Genomic DNA, 15,654 nt, shown 5'->3' on the forward strand with positions numbered 1-15,654 from the left:
GCACTAAAAACAGTCCCAATGGAAGTGAGAAGACCGTTTAGAGCACATATAGAAGATGGTTCACAAACCTGTACTGTTTTCTCGTGTCATATCTGCCTGCATTGGTCTCGCGGATCTTGGTCGCAAGCACCCGCACGATATTGACAAACAGGATAAAGTTGAGCTGAAGAAAAAGTGCAAAGAAGTGACATTGAGTTGATACTTTGCTTTGAGGGAGAGCCAATTGACCCTTCGCTAAGCTCCATCCTCCTTAGTTACTGTTGCTACTCCTGACAAGCTTTCGTGCCTGGTCAGTCTACTGCAGTGTGTTTAAACCGGTGTCAGACATTCCCAAGGAGATAAGTAGTATTTTTGGCGAACAGGTGAAATCTCTGAGAGAGCAAGACAAAAGGGACTGCACACTGAAAAAAAACTTCTGGACATCGGTTGCATATAATTAAATTAGGTTTTCATTTTAAGAAAACTAGATTCAATAATGTTGAACTGGTGTACAGTGTTGGGGAAAGTTTCTTTTAAAAGTAATGCATTACAATATTAATTGACTCCCCCAAAAAGTAACTAATTGCGTTTAGGGCTGAAATGATTCATCGAGTTACTCGATTAACTCGATTACAAAAAATTCTGCCTCAAAGCTTGTTAAATTCCTATGACGCGTACTATACGTGCAGGGATCTAATTCACACGGACCGTTGTTCAATTTACTTTTTAATTTACTCACTGTTGTGCATATTAATAAATTAAATTGCTTAATTGTTGGCAAATTATTTTTTTTAGAAATAAAGCCAAATGCTTGTGCATTTGACAGCCACATCATTTTCATTATGCATTATTTGTTTTTGTTGTTTAAAAACACACACAAAAAATTATCAGATTAATCGATCAAGTGCTAGATTAATCGATTACATAAAGAATCGATAGCTGCAGCCCTAATTGCTTTACTTAGTTACTTTCCATGAAAAGCAATACTTGCGTGACTTTTTCGGAGTTGGCTGATGCTTGATCTGTTACAGGCCCTGCAGATGTTCCTCCCGTCTCCGTTTCAGTTTAACTCAGTATACTATTTTTATAAAACAGAATTATTTCAACTGAAAAGTAACCCGCATTACGTTTTTTAAAAAGTAGCACAAATATTAATGTGTACATTTATAAATTAATGCGTTACTTTACTAGTTACTTCAGCAAAGTAATATTATTACGTAATGCGTTACTTGTAATGTGTTACCCCCCAACACTGCTGGTGTACATAATTAAATTACGTAGATCCAAAAAAAAATTTTTAAGAAAAATTATTTTAAGAAAACTTAATTTAATCATGTGCAACTAGCGATTTTTTCAGTGTGCAGTATGTATTCGAGGGATAAATCCACAACATAATATGCAACCGATTAGAAAATAATATCATCAAAATTGAAGCTAAAGCCTATAACATTAGGTCTCAGCGCAAGCAGCAGCCGCCTTATACCCTGACCATATAGTAACACACACTGAGAAACAGCTTTGTTCATGCGCAGCAGGGTAAATAATTTAATAATAATAAATCAAACAGCTTATACATAAGTCTTGTCGAATAAACACAAGACATTAGCCTGACCACTTTGCAATAACATTCTCCCGCTTATAGAACTACCCGAGAACGACGCAATCGGATTGGGGTACACAGGGGTAGGGCGTCTATTGCTAAAATGCTAAAATATTTTTAAGTATGTCAGTCAGCCTCCATCTTGCCTTTAATCATCTTATTTTATGTTAAAATATATGCATTATGAACAAAGAACCATCATTATTTCCAAGCACGATGCGCTGAGTTAGCTAAAACTAGCATGCTCTTACATTGGAGCAAACATATGTGTGTTTTTATTAATCCTGTCGACATTTAGTCAACGTTAGTCCACATCTGGAATTTTTCCCCTTGGGTTTTAAGTTTAGGGAAGGGGAAAAATTATTCATTTTCATAAAAAAACAATAACAAAAACTCCTAACTCCTAATCCCAAGAGGTACATCTGTGCCTAAATACATAGTAGCAATTTTCTGAAATCAGTACAAATTTACATTTTAACACATTTACATTCATTTACATTTAGCAGATGGTTTTATTCAAAGCGACTAACAACATAAGCAGAACCAGACATGATCTAAAATACACTTTTTATACAGGGTCAGGTCAACAATAGACCTGAGATCTGTATTTGGGGGCAGGCATGAATAATGCTTCAATTAGAACAGAATTTTGTAACTTGATCAATTACGAATAACTGAAAAATGAAGCCCTATAGCGAAATCGCAGGCAGATGGTCAGCTGAGTGATCTGGATGGCAGACTTTTGTAGAATGAGTAAGTGACTTGAAAATGCTCATTTCCATCTGCTATATTATAAACAGTGGGATGTGTGCATGTGTTTGAAAATAAGGTCAGCACAAAACTTGACCTCAAAAAAACATTGAATCAATCAAATCAATAACAACAGAAAACAACAGTTTATTCTGTGGTAGGAGACGTTTTGGAGGTCATGTGTGTAAGGTATTTTATAGACTATGCAGATAATACAAAAATTACTGAACTAAATGCACTGTTACTGGGCAAATTCATTCTGATATTAAATTCTTTTTAAATTTTTTTAAGTAATATATAAGGAAGCAATACATACCTTGTCTATAAAAGACACACTGTAAAAAATTATTTGCTGCCTTAAATTTTTTTGTTAAATCAACTCAGATTTACAAGTCATTTTAACTAACTATTGTTTATCTTGACTAGAGATGAGTTGTTATAACTACAGGTGAGTTGTTATAACTTATAAAATTATATTTTATAAGTTGTGACAACTCATCTCTGTTGACATGACTTGTAAATCTGAGTTGATTTAACAAAAATTTTTAAGGCAGCAAAGTATTTTACAGTTCAGTGTAAGATCAAATCTTTGTAATTCCCAATCACACATTTAAATTACCCCCCATATCCACCATATTGCCTCCATATCCAGATCTGTTTAGTGGGAGTATTGGATTTATTTGACAGTTTTTGGCATGTGAATCATTACAGGATTTTACACATCGCTCATCATACATTTGACTTTTCAACTAGAAGCAGTTCACGAATCCCACATGTAGGCTGATCAAAATGCATTTTCCTACATTTGAATAATATATTTCTGCCACTCAGTTTTATTATTATATATTTTTTTTACATCTGTTAACCGCTATGCCACAGTCCTGACTTACCAACACATTTTAATTGAGTACTTTTTTACTGAGCAATGAGACGATTTCACAACACTGTTTTACTGGAGCTTCCCTCTAATTATATACTGCGACAAGAGGTTGGAAATATTGGTTTCAAAGAAATGCTTATTGCTTGATATGTTTTTTTTCCCTAAAAAGTAAATTAGCATATAAATATGAGAAAGCTAAAAATATTCATTGTATATTCACATTTCAGTGTATCTCATTTTTCAGTGTGTGAAAATGTGTGAACCTCAGTGACACAGTGCGAAAATGTGTTTCTGAGAATCTGAGTAGACCAGCATGCCTGAGAACAACACACTAACACCATTTACTGTAGATGCACAATGAAAGCTTTTCCCCTGTAAACCCGGACAACTTAAATTTGATGAAATCGGTTGAACGAGTGAATTTAAATAAAAAATTCTAACATTTGAAGTTGGTGCTCACCCCAGCACTTATAGACGTACTGTAGTGATGACATCATCTAAGTGAGTGGTTGGACAGCATTGGTGTAGCCATTACAGACTAACCACCAGTCTTTCAGTGGCCATTACGTCATTGTGACTTATAGACACTGCATTAGCCTTCAGTAAGGATTTGTACTAATATCATTACTGGCTTTTGCTCTTTTAAGGGAGCACAGAGAAAGGGCAAGAAATGTCACAGAGATATAAAGAGAAATAAACAATGATGCATGCCAGACTCAATCCTGCAAGAAAGCTTGAGTTGTTTGTCCACAGCTGGTGTCAGTCAACCACTTTGAAAAGGTGGCCTGACACCTGTGGATCCATCACTCTCACAGCTCTCCGCTTTGTTTTGGTAGCCAGAAAACATTAGCAGTGACCCTCTATGCCACTTGGATGACAGTAGGTCACTCAGAAAGTAGACAGAAGCAGGCATCTACAACAGCTGTGAGGGCTGGACAAGATGAGGCTGTCATTTGACCAAGCATAAAACAGAATGCTAAATATGGGACATTTCATGGCTTCAAAGACTTTTACAGACAAAGTCTGTTAAGGGCAGAAATAGTAGGCAGATACACAGTTACACACCTGTACATTGAATTTGGGAGAGTCTCTGAATCTCTGAATATTTATTCCACCATATGAAATAAATAAATATATATATATTTATGGTGATTGATAGAAAAAGTTGATCCTGACACCCCTGAACATTACACTTTCAGTAAACTTCATGGTTTATCCTACAACGTCTTTAAAAGGTTTTAAACAATTTAGCATAAAAAATAGTTAGTTAAAAAATAGATAGTTCACCCAAAAATGAAAATAATGTCATTAATGACTCACCTTCGTGTCGTTCCAAACTTGTAAGACCTCCGTTCATCTTCGCAACACAGTTTAAGATGTTTTATATTTAGTCTGAAAGCTTGTTGACCCTTCATTGAAAATCTACATACGGTATACTGTCCATGTCTAGAAAGGTAAGAAATACATCATCAAAGTAATCCATGCGACATCAGCGGGTCAGCCAGAATGTGTTGAAGCATCAAAAATACACCCTGGCCCAAAAACAACAAAAACCACGACTCCACTCAGCATTGCCCTCTCTTCCGCGACCGTTGTGAAGCGCATGCGCGAGACTAAAGTCACGTGACTGCAGTGACGCAGATGACGAACAACGCGGCTGACGTGTTATCTGGTGCGCCCCAGCTGTTTTTTTTTGTGCACCTGGGCTTCGTTTACAGTCTGGGGGAGACGCACGCTGTAAGTTTAAAAAAAATTGCAAACATGTCTGCAAACACGTCATCTACGTCACTGCAGTCACGTGACTTCAGTTTCGCCATGTGCTTCACAACAGACGCGGAAGAGAAGACAATGCCGAATAAAGTCGAAATTTTTGGACCAAAATGTATTTTCAATGCTTTAACACATTCTAACTGACCCACTGATGTCACATGGTCTACTTTGATGATGTTTTTATTAGCTTTCTGGACATGGACAGTATACCATACGTAGATTTTCAATGAAGGGTCAACAAGCTCTCGGACTATAAAACATCTTTGTGTTTCCAAAGATGAACAGAGGTCTTATGAGTTTGGAACGACATGAGGGTGAATCATTTTTAGGTGAACTAACCCTTTAAAAATCACACTTTTTATGCCAAACATTTTACAAAGTCACATGTTTTTAACTTACATTGAAAATGAATGACAGCAACTAAAATAAAGAAAAAACTAAATAAACACTGTAGTTGCTAGTTAACTGGATATAGTGATCAACAAACTCTTTGGTTACTCTGACAGTACAAACTTGATGAAAAGGGACTTTTTATACCTACAAACAAAAATGTATTTGGGAATAACTAAAATTTCTAGAAGAACAGAAGTTGTTATAAAATATCTAGATGCATTTGTTTGAAGAAGCCAACTGTTTTAATATTTAAAATCTAATGCAATGGCATTAAAGGGGACATCAAGTAAATCTTTGGTGTCCCCATAGTACATATGTGAAGCTCTAGCTCAAAATACCACAGCATTTTAAAATTGCCACTTTGTAGGTGTGGGCAGAAATGTGCCGTTTTTGGGTGTGTTCTTTACAATGCAAATGAGCTGATCTCTGCACTAAATGGCAGTGGCGTGGTTGGATAGTGCAGATTAAGGAGCGGTATTATCCCCTTCTGACATCACAAGGGGAGCCAAATTTCAATGATCTATTTTTTCATATGCTTTCAGATAACAGTTTACCAAAACAGAGTTACTGGGTTGTTCTTTTTCACATTTTCTAGGTTGATAAAAGCACTGGGGACCCAATTATAGCAAATAAAAGTAAAAAAGTCAGATTTTCATGATATGTCCTCTTTAATACATTTTTAACTGTGACTTAAATAGGTAGTTCCCCAAAAATGACAATTGTTTCAGTTCCTTTATTCTGTTTTTCACAAAAGAAGATATTTTGATAAATGAATGTAACCATCACAATTGATGGTACCCATTGACTTCCATAGTATTTGTTTGTCCTACTGTACCGTAAACTGTGTGGTGACCATCATTTATCAAATTATCTTCTTTTGTGAAAACAAAATAAAGAAACTCATACAGGTTTATAACAACATGTGGGTGAATAAATGATGACAGAATTTGCATTTTGGGGTGAACCATCTCTTTAAGCCTTTAAATACGTTCTGGGTCAATGGGATGTAAACTCGGCTGCGCTTACTTTAACTTGCATTACCTTGAAGTAAACTTCGTAAATTAGTGTCCTGATGTTTAAAATCCATCTTAAATAATTTTCTTACTTTAAATGATATATTGACCAAGAAAGAAGAAAGTGAGGTTGACACATGGACCATCCCTCTGAGATACTTCAGTCTTTGCTAATGCCCATGTCTGAATCATACGGCATGTTACTGTCGGCGTGCAGTAATTGGCAAAACTAGCAGAGAGTCACAAGTATCCAAACACGCTGTAATTATGCTAATGTTTTTGCCAGTCTTATACTGACATTTGCCTTCTTTGCCAAAGTGCTTTTCATTTCCCAGTGTTGCATAATGGAGAAAAGTTTTGATAAAGTCAGATGATTTCTTGCACCTCAGGGAGGATTGCCTCAGTCTTTGAACATTTTCGCAGACTGGCACTTGGTTCAAACAATGTATTTTGCACGTTGTTCTTACTCACCCCAATGGCTGTCAAAATAGGGACTTGGTAGATCCATTTGATGTTTCCTGCACTCAGCTCCCAGCATCTGTAGATATAATGATAGTGATAAGAGACAGAGAGAAACAGAGTGTTTGGGAAGACAATATAGTAGAAGGAGAGGGGAAGATAAATCAAATAAAAGTAAGGATATTTATATACAGATATATCCAGGAAGACATAGTTTTCATTCCCATAGGCGATGATAACGCACTAATTTTATAGCGTGCTCATGAAATTTAACAGAGCTTATAAGCTTATATTTTCTTCTACGACAACAAATTATTTACAGTAGCTGTTTTGGTCACAAAATCATATAAAGATATATGATTTTATTCCTACTAAATTTGTTGGGTTGGATCAAAATACTCAACATGGAGTATTTTACTCAGAGAAAAAGTTGGATGGTTATTTTTTCTAAAGAGGTAAAAAAATATTAACAGATATTGTCCACTGGCAAGAACTGCTGGTTTATTAGCTCATAAAGTTTTACTTACACTACATCTGGTGTTTGGTGAATGTTAGTTTTGAAAACTGACTGAACTTCACATTACAGCACTCCCTCTCTCTCTCTCTCTCTCTCTCTCTCTTCTATTAAGTGTGCTGTGGAGCTTCAGGGAACTCATTTACATTTGTTTACCCCCATTTGCTTCGGCATTCATAATCCCATTAGAAATGTTTACTATGACGTGTAGCTGAATGGATAATCTACCATGCAGAGTTCATTGGATATTTATAGGATATACTATATGCATTCAGAGAGATGTTGAATGGCCAACCGGAAGCAAAATAAGGAGTCAAAATGGATATAATGAATTTGAATTACCTCTTTATAATTGTATAAAATAATAGTAAATAAGCTTCAAAGCAGTAAGTTAACAGGGCCAAACCTTTTATTACTGCACTGTAAAAAATACTTTGCTACCTAATTTTTTGTTAAATTAACTCAGATTTACAAGTCATGTCAACAGAGATGAGTTGTCACAACTAATAAAATATAGTAGAGAAAAGTTAACTTAATTTTATAAGTTATAACAACTCACCTGTAGTTATAACAACTCATCTCTAGTCAAGATAAATAATAATAAGTTGAAATGACTTGTAAATCCGAGTTGATTCAAAAAAAAATTTTAAGGCAGCAAAGTATTTTTTAATATAGGCATATATATATATGGTATAATTATTTTAATAAAAAATATTAAATATCCTTATTTTATTATTTAAGGTGGTATACATGTCCTGATTCCAACTGGAATATTACTGTAAATATTTTAACATATTTCAATAATTAAAATCTCTTGAAATCTTTTGTTGCACATACTGTATTAATCAAACTTATTCATTCACATGGCAGATGCTTCAATTCAGTGTGTATGCGTTCCCTTGGTATTAAAACAATGACATCTGCACTGTTAGTGCCATGCTATGCTAGCTGAGTTAAAGGCAACTAAAACCACCTGAGAATTCCTGTCATCTTCTCAGAACAGTTTCTTTGCAAAGTGAAAAATAACAAGCTTATTTTTGTTTTTTATTCGTCATAAGTATATATTTTAAAAAAAAATCAATTATATATGTGGAATAAACATTTAACTTCACTTTTTAGACAAAGCTAATCACCTACAGTCATCTACAAACATAAGCTGCTAGTTTTCTGTGCAACTGTTGGTTAATTTAAAAAACGAATTAAACAATCACAGTTGAACCGGCTCTTTAAAAGCATGTAAAAAAACCGTATGTTGAGATTGGCGAACTAGCACTTCTTTGCTGAAATAAATAAGCTAAACTGGACAGCACTTTATGCCGTCAGAACTTTAGTTACGAAATCTCTGGTGTCAGTGTGCTTTTAATATACAATCTGTGATAAGCTAACTATAAGACTTTAGTACCAGTGAAAACTCTAAACCATCTAAAAACAAAGCTTTATGTTGTTAGTAAATGTGTAGTGTCCCCAGAGAAACAACTTGTTGTTTGAAGACATTTGCTTTTGTAGCAGCACTAACAGCCGCAAGCTTGTATACTCTGAATTTGTATTCTCAGGGGGGCAATATCATTCTTGCAAGAGTTTGAAAATAACCCAAGGAGGTAAAGATGATGCCTCAGACATGGTCTAGTAAAAACACACATACACAACTTTTCAAAAGATTTAAATGATCTGGCGATAAGCAGTTTAAACAGTGTAAAACTTGTTTACAAAAACAACTCTAATTAAAAGCAAGTGAGCTTGAAGCGTTGGGTTGCCACATCTTCAATGAAGGACTAAACTAGGGCTTATTTGCAGTATTTTATTAAACAACATTTGATCCCATCTAGAGTGTGATTAAATACCATATTATATACTGTTTATGTTACTTTAAGATGTACTGACACCTATTCAGCCTCCTGTTCTGTGCTATTGTTTATAGGGATGGGCACGAGTACTCGATTGCTCGAGTACTCGAACGTGGCATTGATTATGGATCACAAAAACGATGATCATGTGGGTTTATTTATTTATTAATTGTGGATATGGTGGCATTTGGATGTCTGGTTAGCGCTAAAAGCGCCTGTGGTAGTAAAGACTGTGTCTGGAGATGCGTGTTTGACGTTGTGTCAAGCTACGCAGACCGGCGTATGACATCAGTAACATTACCCTGCGTGATTCAAAAACAAACTAACCGACATCATTACCTGGGTTGCGCAGCGTATGTGTGGTGCGGGTCTATCAAAAGAAGGTCCAGATTTTATTGGGGTAGGGGCGTGTATGTTTAGGCGATTTTTAAATATAAACATTGGCTTTTTAAACATGGTGCACTCCGCCTTTAATGAACATACAGTATAATACATGCCGAGAGCATTGGGTCAATATCATTGTCTAATATTTAAGCAGCTTTTGCATCTGAGCTTTTCGGACACTGTATGTAGACATCACCTTGCATCCGCCAGTGTTGCCCTGACAACTGCCCATGCTGCTACAAAGATAGCAGGAACACCTGCAATTAAAAAAAGTAAATTGCTGAAATGTTCGCAAACATTGTCAAAATGCTGGTTCAAGACATGACAAAATTATTGATGTTACAATATTACACAATAAATAAACCCGTTTTTATTCATCTTTAAATTAAAAACGACTGCCGCTGGCTTCTGTTGTCATTATACATCGTTACACAAAAGGGAACTTATCAGCACTTACATAGACAAATAATTGTATGTAAATGTGTATCATATACCTCTATGTATTATTGCAAATCTTTTTTAAACATGGTTTGAACCAAACCTAAACATCCCTGTGAAGAACTGCTTTAAAAGAAGGGGACACATTGAAGCACGATCTGAATCTGCAGGGGTTCGAGAGTTCCCGCAGAGACATGCGCTCATAGAAATTTATTGTGCAGGGTCTAAATAAAAATGCAGCTTGTTTATTCATTGTCAATAGATGTTTTTTATTCAAAACAAGATACTACACAGAAAGAACATCAAATTACTTATTTTTCTGTCTGGAAAAAACATATTCTGCCGCACTGAATAACTCTTTTCAGGGAAATGTCTAAATAATTTTGTTTTGCTTTAAATGTCCTGCATACATTTAACATCAGCCTGCTATGGATGTGATAAAAATGTTTTTTTTTATTCTAGTTAGGTAAAAATATGCTTTTTTATTATACACCCAATGCTATTTTTTCAGTTCAAAACAAAGTTTTATTTTCTCGAGGAAGAACTGCTTTGACCATCCCTTTACCAAACAGTTTGTGACATTTGACGTTAAAGAGTACTTAAAGTTTTCCTTTACCTTGAATAGTAAGTAACTTTAGGTAAAACATCAGTCAAATACATACATATTAATAATTATACAACAGTTCTTTCTGGTTCTCGAATCTGATTGGCTAAGAGCTATGCGATATTGTACTGATAACGGCACAGTAACTGCTTCACCTTTCGTATAATTCCGCCACCTAGTGAATGGAGGTCCTAAACAGGCTCATCTCTGAATGGAAAAACTGCACGCACACACGGACAAACACAGACGCGCTGTTTTTAATCACTCTCCGTGTGTCTCATTAGTTCACTAGCTCGTAAATCAGTCGGTGAATCCCAACCAGAAGCGACTATTCAGTCAAAGATCAGCTCTCTTGGTATCTTACATTAAACTTAATGGGAGAAATGTCTTGTCACATCGTGTGGACACTTGGAAGGAGGAATGTAAACACTCATTTTATCTGGAGCTATATCTCTTATCAGAACGCGAAAACATCGTGGAACTGACACTTATAAAACACCGTTTTATATAGTACTGACAAGAACAAAGTTTAATAATAATCGAGTGCTCGTATTGTGTTAAGAGTAAATGGGAAACCAATGGTAACATTATAGAAGTATAGTTTTATTAACTTTTACCTCGCGCCAAAACAATAACAACACAAAAGACACTATGGGCCCTATCTTGCACCCAATGCAATTGACTTTGTCAGTGACGCATGTATCATTTGGTATTTTGCATCGGTGCAAAGCGGGTTTTTCCCTCCACAGACGCACGTCGGCAAACTAGGGAATGAACTTGCGCTCCCTGGGCGGTTCAGCGCACAAAAAAGGAGGCGTGTTCCGGCGCAAACCATCCCTGGTGCTATTTTGCAGTTTCAAAAAACAATTGCGCTACTAACAAAAAAAAACTAGTCTAAAGTCAGTGGCGCGTTGCGCGTAGTTCATTATGCTATTTTAAGGGTGCATGCTTGACCATAATGTATAGCGTGCACAACGCGCATTGCTTATCTAATCTACACAGATGCAACAGTTATTTTGCAAATCATAAATTGTTGCAATAAAAAATATTAACACGAGATAAGGGAAACCATTGTGGTGAGCATTGTGGTGATAGTTGTTATATATTGTGTGGCTGCGTTAAACAATTATCATGCAAATAACGATTAAAATATTTTCATAAGTTTGTTGTGTGGCTGTATTACGTTTACTTTATGGAAATAATACTTAAAATGTTTTCATAAGAAACCTTAATGTATATGAACTTGATTTGTAAGTGTACTTTGGGGTTGGACCTTGCTTGCGTTTCCGATTTCAAAACCCCCAAACCCTTTCAGCGGTGAGGGTGGACGCAGCGATGTCCTCTGCTGGCGTCAGGTCCTGTGCCCGATTTATGCTGGCAAGCTTGGGATTCCCCGTCTCCTGACATCATTGTAGCGCTTGGCGCAACGATGGGGAAACCAGCTGATGAGACAATTGTGGCTATTCCTCTCACGCCTGTTTAACCTACACTGATTTGGGCGGGTTTCTTCTATCCCCATACAAAACAACTTCTCTGTCTTTGACTGCTCTTACAAGAGCGTCGGTCTCCTCGGCTGTGAACCGCTCCTGGCGTGAGCCTGGTAAATACGTCATTATAATAGCAACCCGCCATGGAACTTGCGCCCTTGCGTTTAAAGGGGATGTTGGATAGCGTTCTGATTGGTTTATTTGACGTTACGCCCAAACCACACCTATGAATAATGAACCTACTTCAGACCAACCCCTTATTGATTTTTTCTCCCGACGGGAAAATAGCAACAGCGCCCAAGATCCGCCCACAAAGTTACTTGCGCTGTGCACTTGCGTTTCAGATCGTTAAAATAGGGCCCTAAATATGAATAAGAAAACAAGTAATAGTTTTATCATGATGCCAAATACTGCTGATTTGATCTCATTTCGACCATCAAACACAGACAAGGCGAATATCAGAGCCAGGAAATCCCTGTCAGAGATGTAGCCCAGAGAGGGCGGTGGTCAGCGGGGCGAGTGAACACTTACGTCCGCTCATGCTTTGGTTCTCATACGTACCAAATCTCACTAAGCAAATGTTCAAACAGGCGCTATCTTAACTAATCGACTGTAGATTTAAATATAATACATATATATTCTCGACTGAACTAATCTTAAAACTACACTTTGTGACCAAGAAACGTTAATATAAAGAAACGCCTATCCGTCCATTGAGTTATTATGAGATTCAAAGGAGCCGAAAGTGTTACCTGTCATTCTGGCCGCCCTCAAATCCGTGGCGGAAGTAGTAGTTCTCAAACAAAGAGGCTTTTAAAATAACTCCGTAGTTGTTTTCTAGTTTTCGTTTTTCAAACGTGTGCCGTCGAACTGTTGTATAAAAGCAATATAGAGCTATATCACACTGCTACTCGAGCTATATTGCTTAAATATCAAATATGTGTTTTCCATTGGAGATATCTATGGTTGATATGCTATCTATATATACGATCATGTATAATGCTTAATATTTAATGTTTGGTGGAATTTTACACTACAATATATTTATTCTAAGTTTACTTAAATTCCTTACATTATAGCCAGAATGAATATTTCTACAATATGAAAAATAGTCTATCATTAATTTTAAACATATGAGGGCAGGTGACTCTAAATCGTCAGAAATTTGGATGCTAAATCGAGTAAATAATAAAAGTATCCTGCATTTTATTCTAATGCATTTTATGAGCATGTTTAATACCTTGATTTGGGTGACTAAACGAAAATGCTGCTTCCCACTGATAAGAAGTGTGGTTAAAAACTCAGAGAAACCGGGATCATATCATACATTTCAAAAAGCAAAACTGTCGAGATCTCAGGGTGAGCGTGTCAGTTAAGGGTCCCCTGCTCTCAGCCAGCAGTTCCCATGGCGATAATGGGGTATCAGTGGGAGTCAGGGATTATCTCTGAGAAATAGCGTGCTCCTTGACTCCCACTTTATTTTCTCTGTGACACCATTGAAAGTGTGAGCTTATTTCATGCATTGTTACAGGGACACGTGCTGTCTAGGATCTGCAGGTGTGGCAGCATGACAACCTGCAAGCAATTAGGGAAGTCTATGGTAAATTGAGAAAAAGTAGGGGAGGGGTCAACAATAAAAAGTTGTACATTTAGAGTATAAAGATCCCACTGTAACCATTCTTAAAGGAACAGTGACCGTGTGACTTTATTCTGTGTAACACAAAATCACATTTTTTAAGAATGGTTTCACGCTGACAGCATCAATCATACACTGTCACTGCATTGAAAAATGGACACGGGACAATCTGCACTCTCTACGTTGACAAATATCATACACTTGAAACAGCATGACAGTAAGTGAATGACAACAATTCTTATTTTTGTAAATCATCTTTAAAATGTTCACTGCCATAGTTTTTGCTACAGTTTGTTATTATTATAAAAACACAATGCAACACTGTTGTGTAGTATTTTTACAGACTCCACACGGAGGTCATTAATTAGACATGCCAAGCAAAATCAGTAGCCTGTAGTGAGCAGTCACTCCTAAAACTGAAAATCTGCATATCAAAAGTGTCTGCATCTCTGCCCTTACAGTAGTAACAGATCAAACAGGAATGACAAATAAATAAAGAACACTTCAACTTGAAACCCCTTCAACGGGAAACAACCTCTTCAAACAAACTGCAGCCAGCTATTCCTGTGCTGGGTATTAATGCTACGAATATTGGTTGTAGCCCTGACTGAAAATTATTTACATTTTCCCCCAAAACAACAGTATTATTTACAAAAAGCATTAAAAACCCAGTTTTTTGTCCCAGTGGCGCCAATATATAAAGAGATCTTTATAATCCTCCTTCTTGGCAGCACATTGAGAATGGGTTCCTCCTTGGCTGCAGTTTAAAGGGGACAGAGAATGAAAAAACATTTTTACCTTGTCTTTGTTGAATAATGGAAGTCTACCCGCATTCACAAACATACAAAAAGTGCTAGACATGCTAAACATCTCAGTCTCATAGAAATTCCTCTTTTAGAAATGTCAGCCAGAAAACAGCCCAATCTGAAAAACTGATGCTTATGACATCACAGGCGCTAACTGCCCTTCCACTTTAAAATAATTGGCAAAATTTTTTGAGTGGCAGCAAAGTCAGCCAATCAGTAATGAGATTGTAAGTTAAACCAGTAGGGGGAGCCAAATAGGTGCAAAATCCCCCACCCTAATAGAGCTATCTGAGAGAGGTTTTTAGGAAGCTTCTAAGGCAATGCAGACCCAAACAAAAAAAATGTTTGTCTACATGTCACATCACAGAACAAGGATAAATACCCCGTTCAATAATTCTATGTCACCTTTAATTGCCTTTTCATATACATTGCAATTAAATATTTGAACAACACAATTATAAAAACTAGTCTCATAATCTAGACCCAAATTTGTGTTATTTTGTCTTAATAATACCTCTGTTCAAGCCTGAGTCTTCGGGAGCTTAGGGGAGGCATTGCCCCCTCCCAGATCCCCCCCAAAGAAAGTTACAGCCACACAAAAAGTCTGTTGTTGGCAAACGCTATTTATATACAGTAAGACCCACCAACCAATGTCTGGCTGTCTTACACAAAGTTGAAAGGTCTGTTCAGCAGTATTTTATTCACTATTAGGGGTGGCACGGTACATGAAAAAACATCCTAACCGCTCGGTTTGCTTGTCTCGGTTTGGAGCGTGTGTGTGTCGCACGGTTTGACGCATGCGCAATGTAGCCTCGTGTCCGTATGTTACCTGAAGCCTACTTACCAAATGTTCTATCCTTCCTAAAGTGCTTATGCCTCATGGAAATATGATTGCTCCCCTGACATGTATTCCCAGGATATTCATATTCTCAGGGTGGGCACCAATAGGTCTTTTGGGAGACCTATATAGCTCATATATATGTAATTACATTGATGACATTACATACACTAAATATAACCTTAAATAAGACGTGATTAATACTGACATGCAGTTCGTTGTTAGTATTAAAGTTGTTTGAAAAGCACATGTCTTGTAT

At 36.6% G+C, this 15,654-nt stretch overlaps 1 protein-coding gene across 1 annotated transcript in view; it reads right to left on the bottom strand.

The window, feature by feature from the left end:
• pth2ra (parathyroid hormone 2 receptor a) overlaps positions 1-15,654 on the bottom strand; it is a 119,487-nt gene that overhangs the window by 11,459 nt on the left and 92,374 nt on the right. Inside the window, exons 8-10 of the mRNA XM_055215596.2 lie at positions 9,783-9,843; positions 6,857-6,923; positions 69-163 (exon numbers count right to left, since the gene is read on the bottom strand). Coding sequence (XP_055071571.2) covers positions 69-163; positions 6,857-6,923; positions 9,783-9,843 — 223 coding nt within the window. The remainder of the gene's footprint in view (positions 1-68; positions 164-6,856; positions 6,924-9,782; positions 9,844-15,654) is intronic.

The sequence above is a fragment of the Misgurnus anguillicaudatus genome, chromosome 17 (genome assembly GCF_027580225.2).
Source record: "Misgurnus anguillicaudatus chromosome 17, ASM2758022v2, whole genome shotgun sequence".
NCBI classification, from domain to species: Eukaryota; Metazoa; Chordata; class Actinopteri; order Cypriniformes; family Cobitidae; genus Misgurnus; species Misgurnus anguillicaudatus.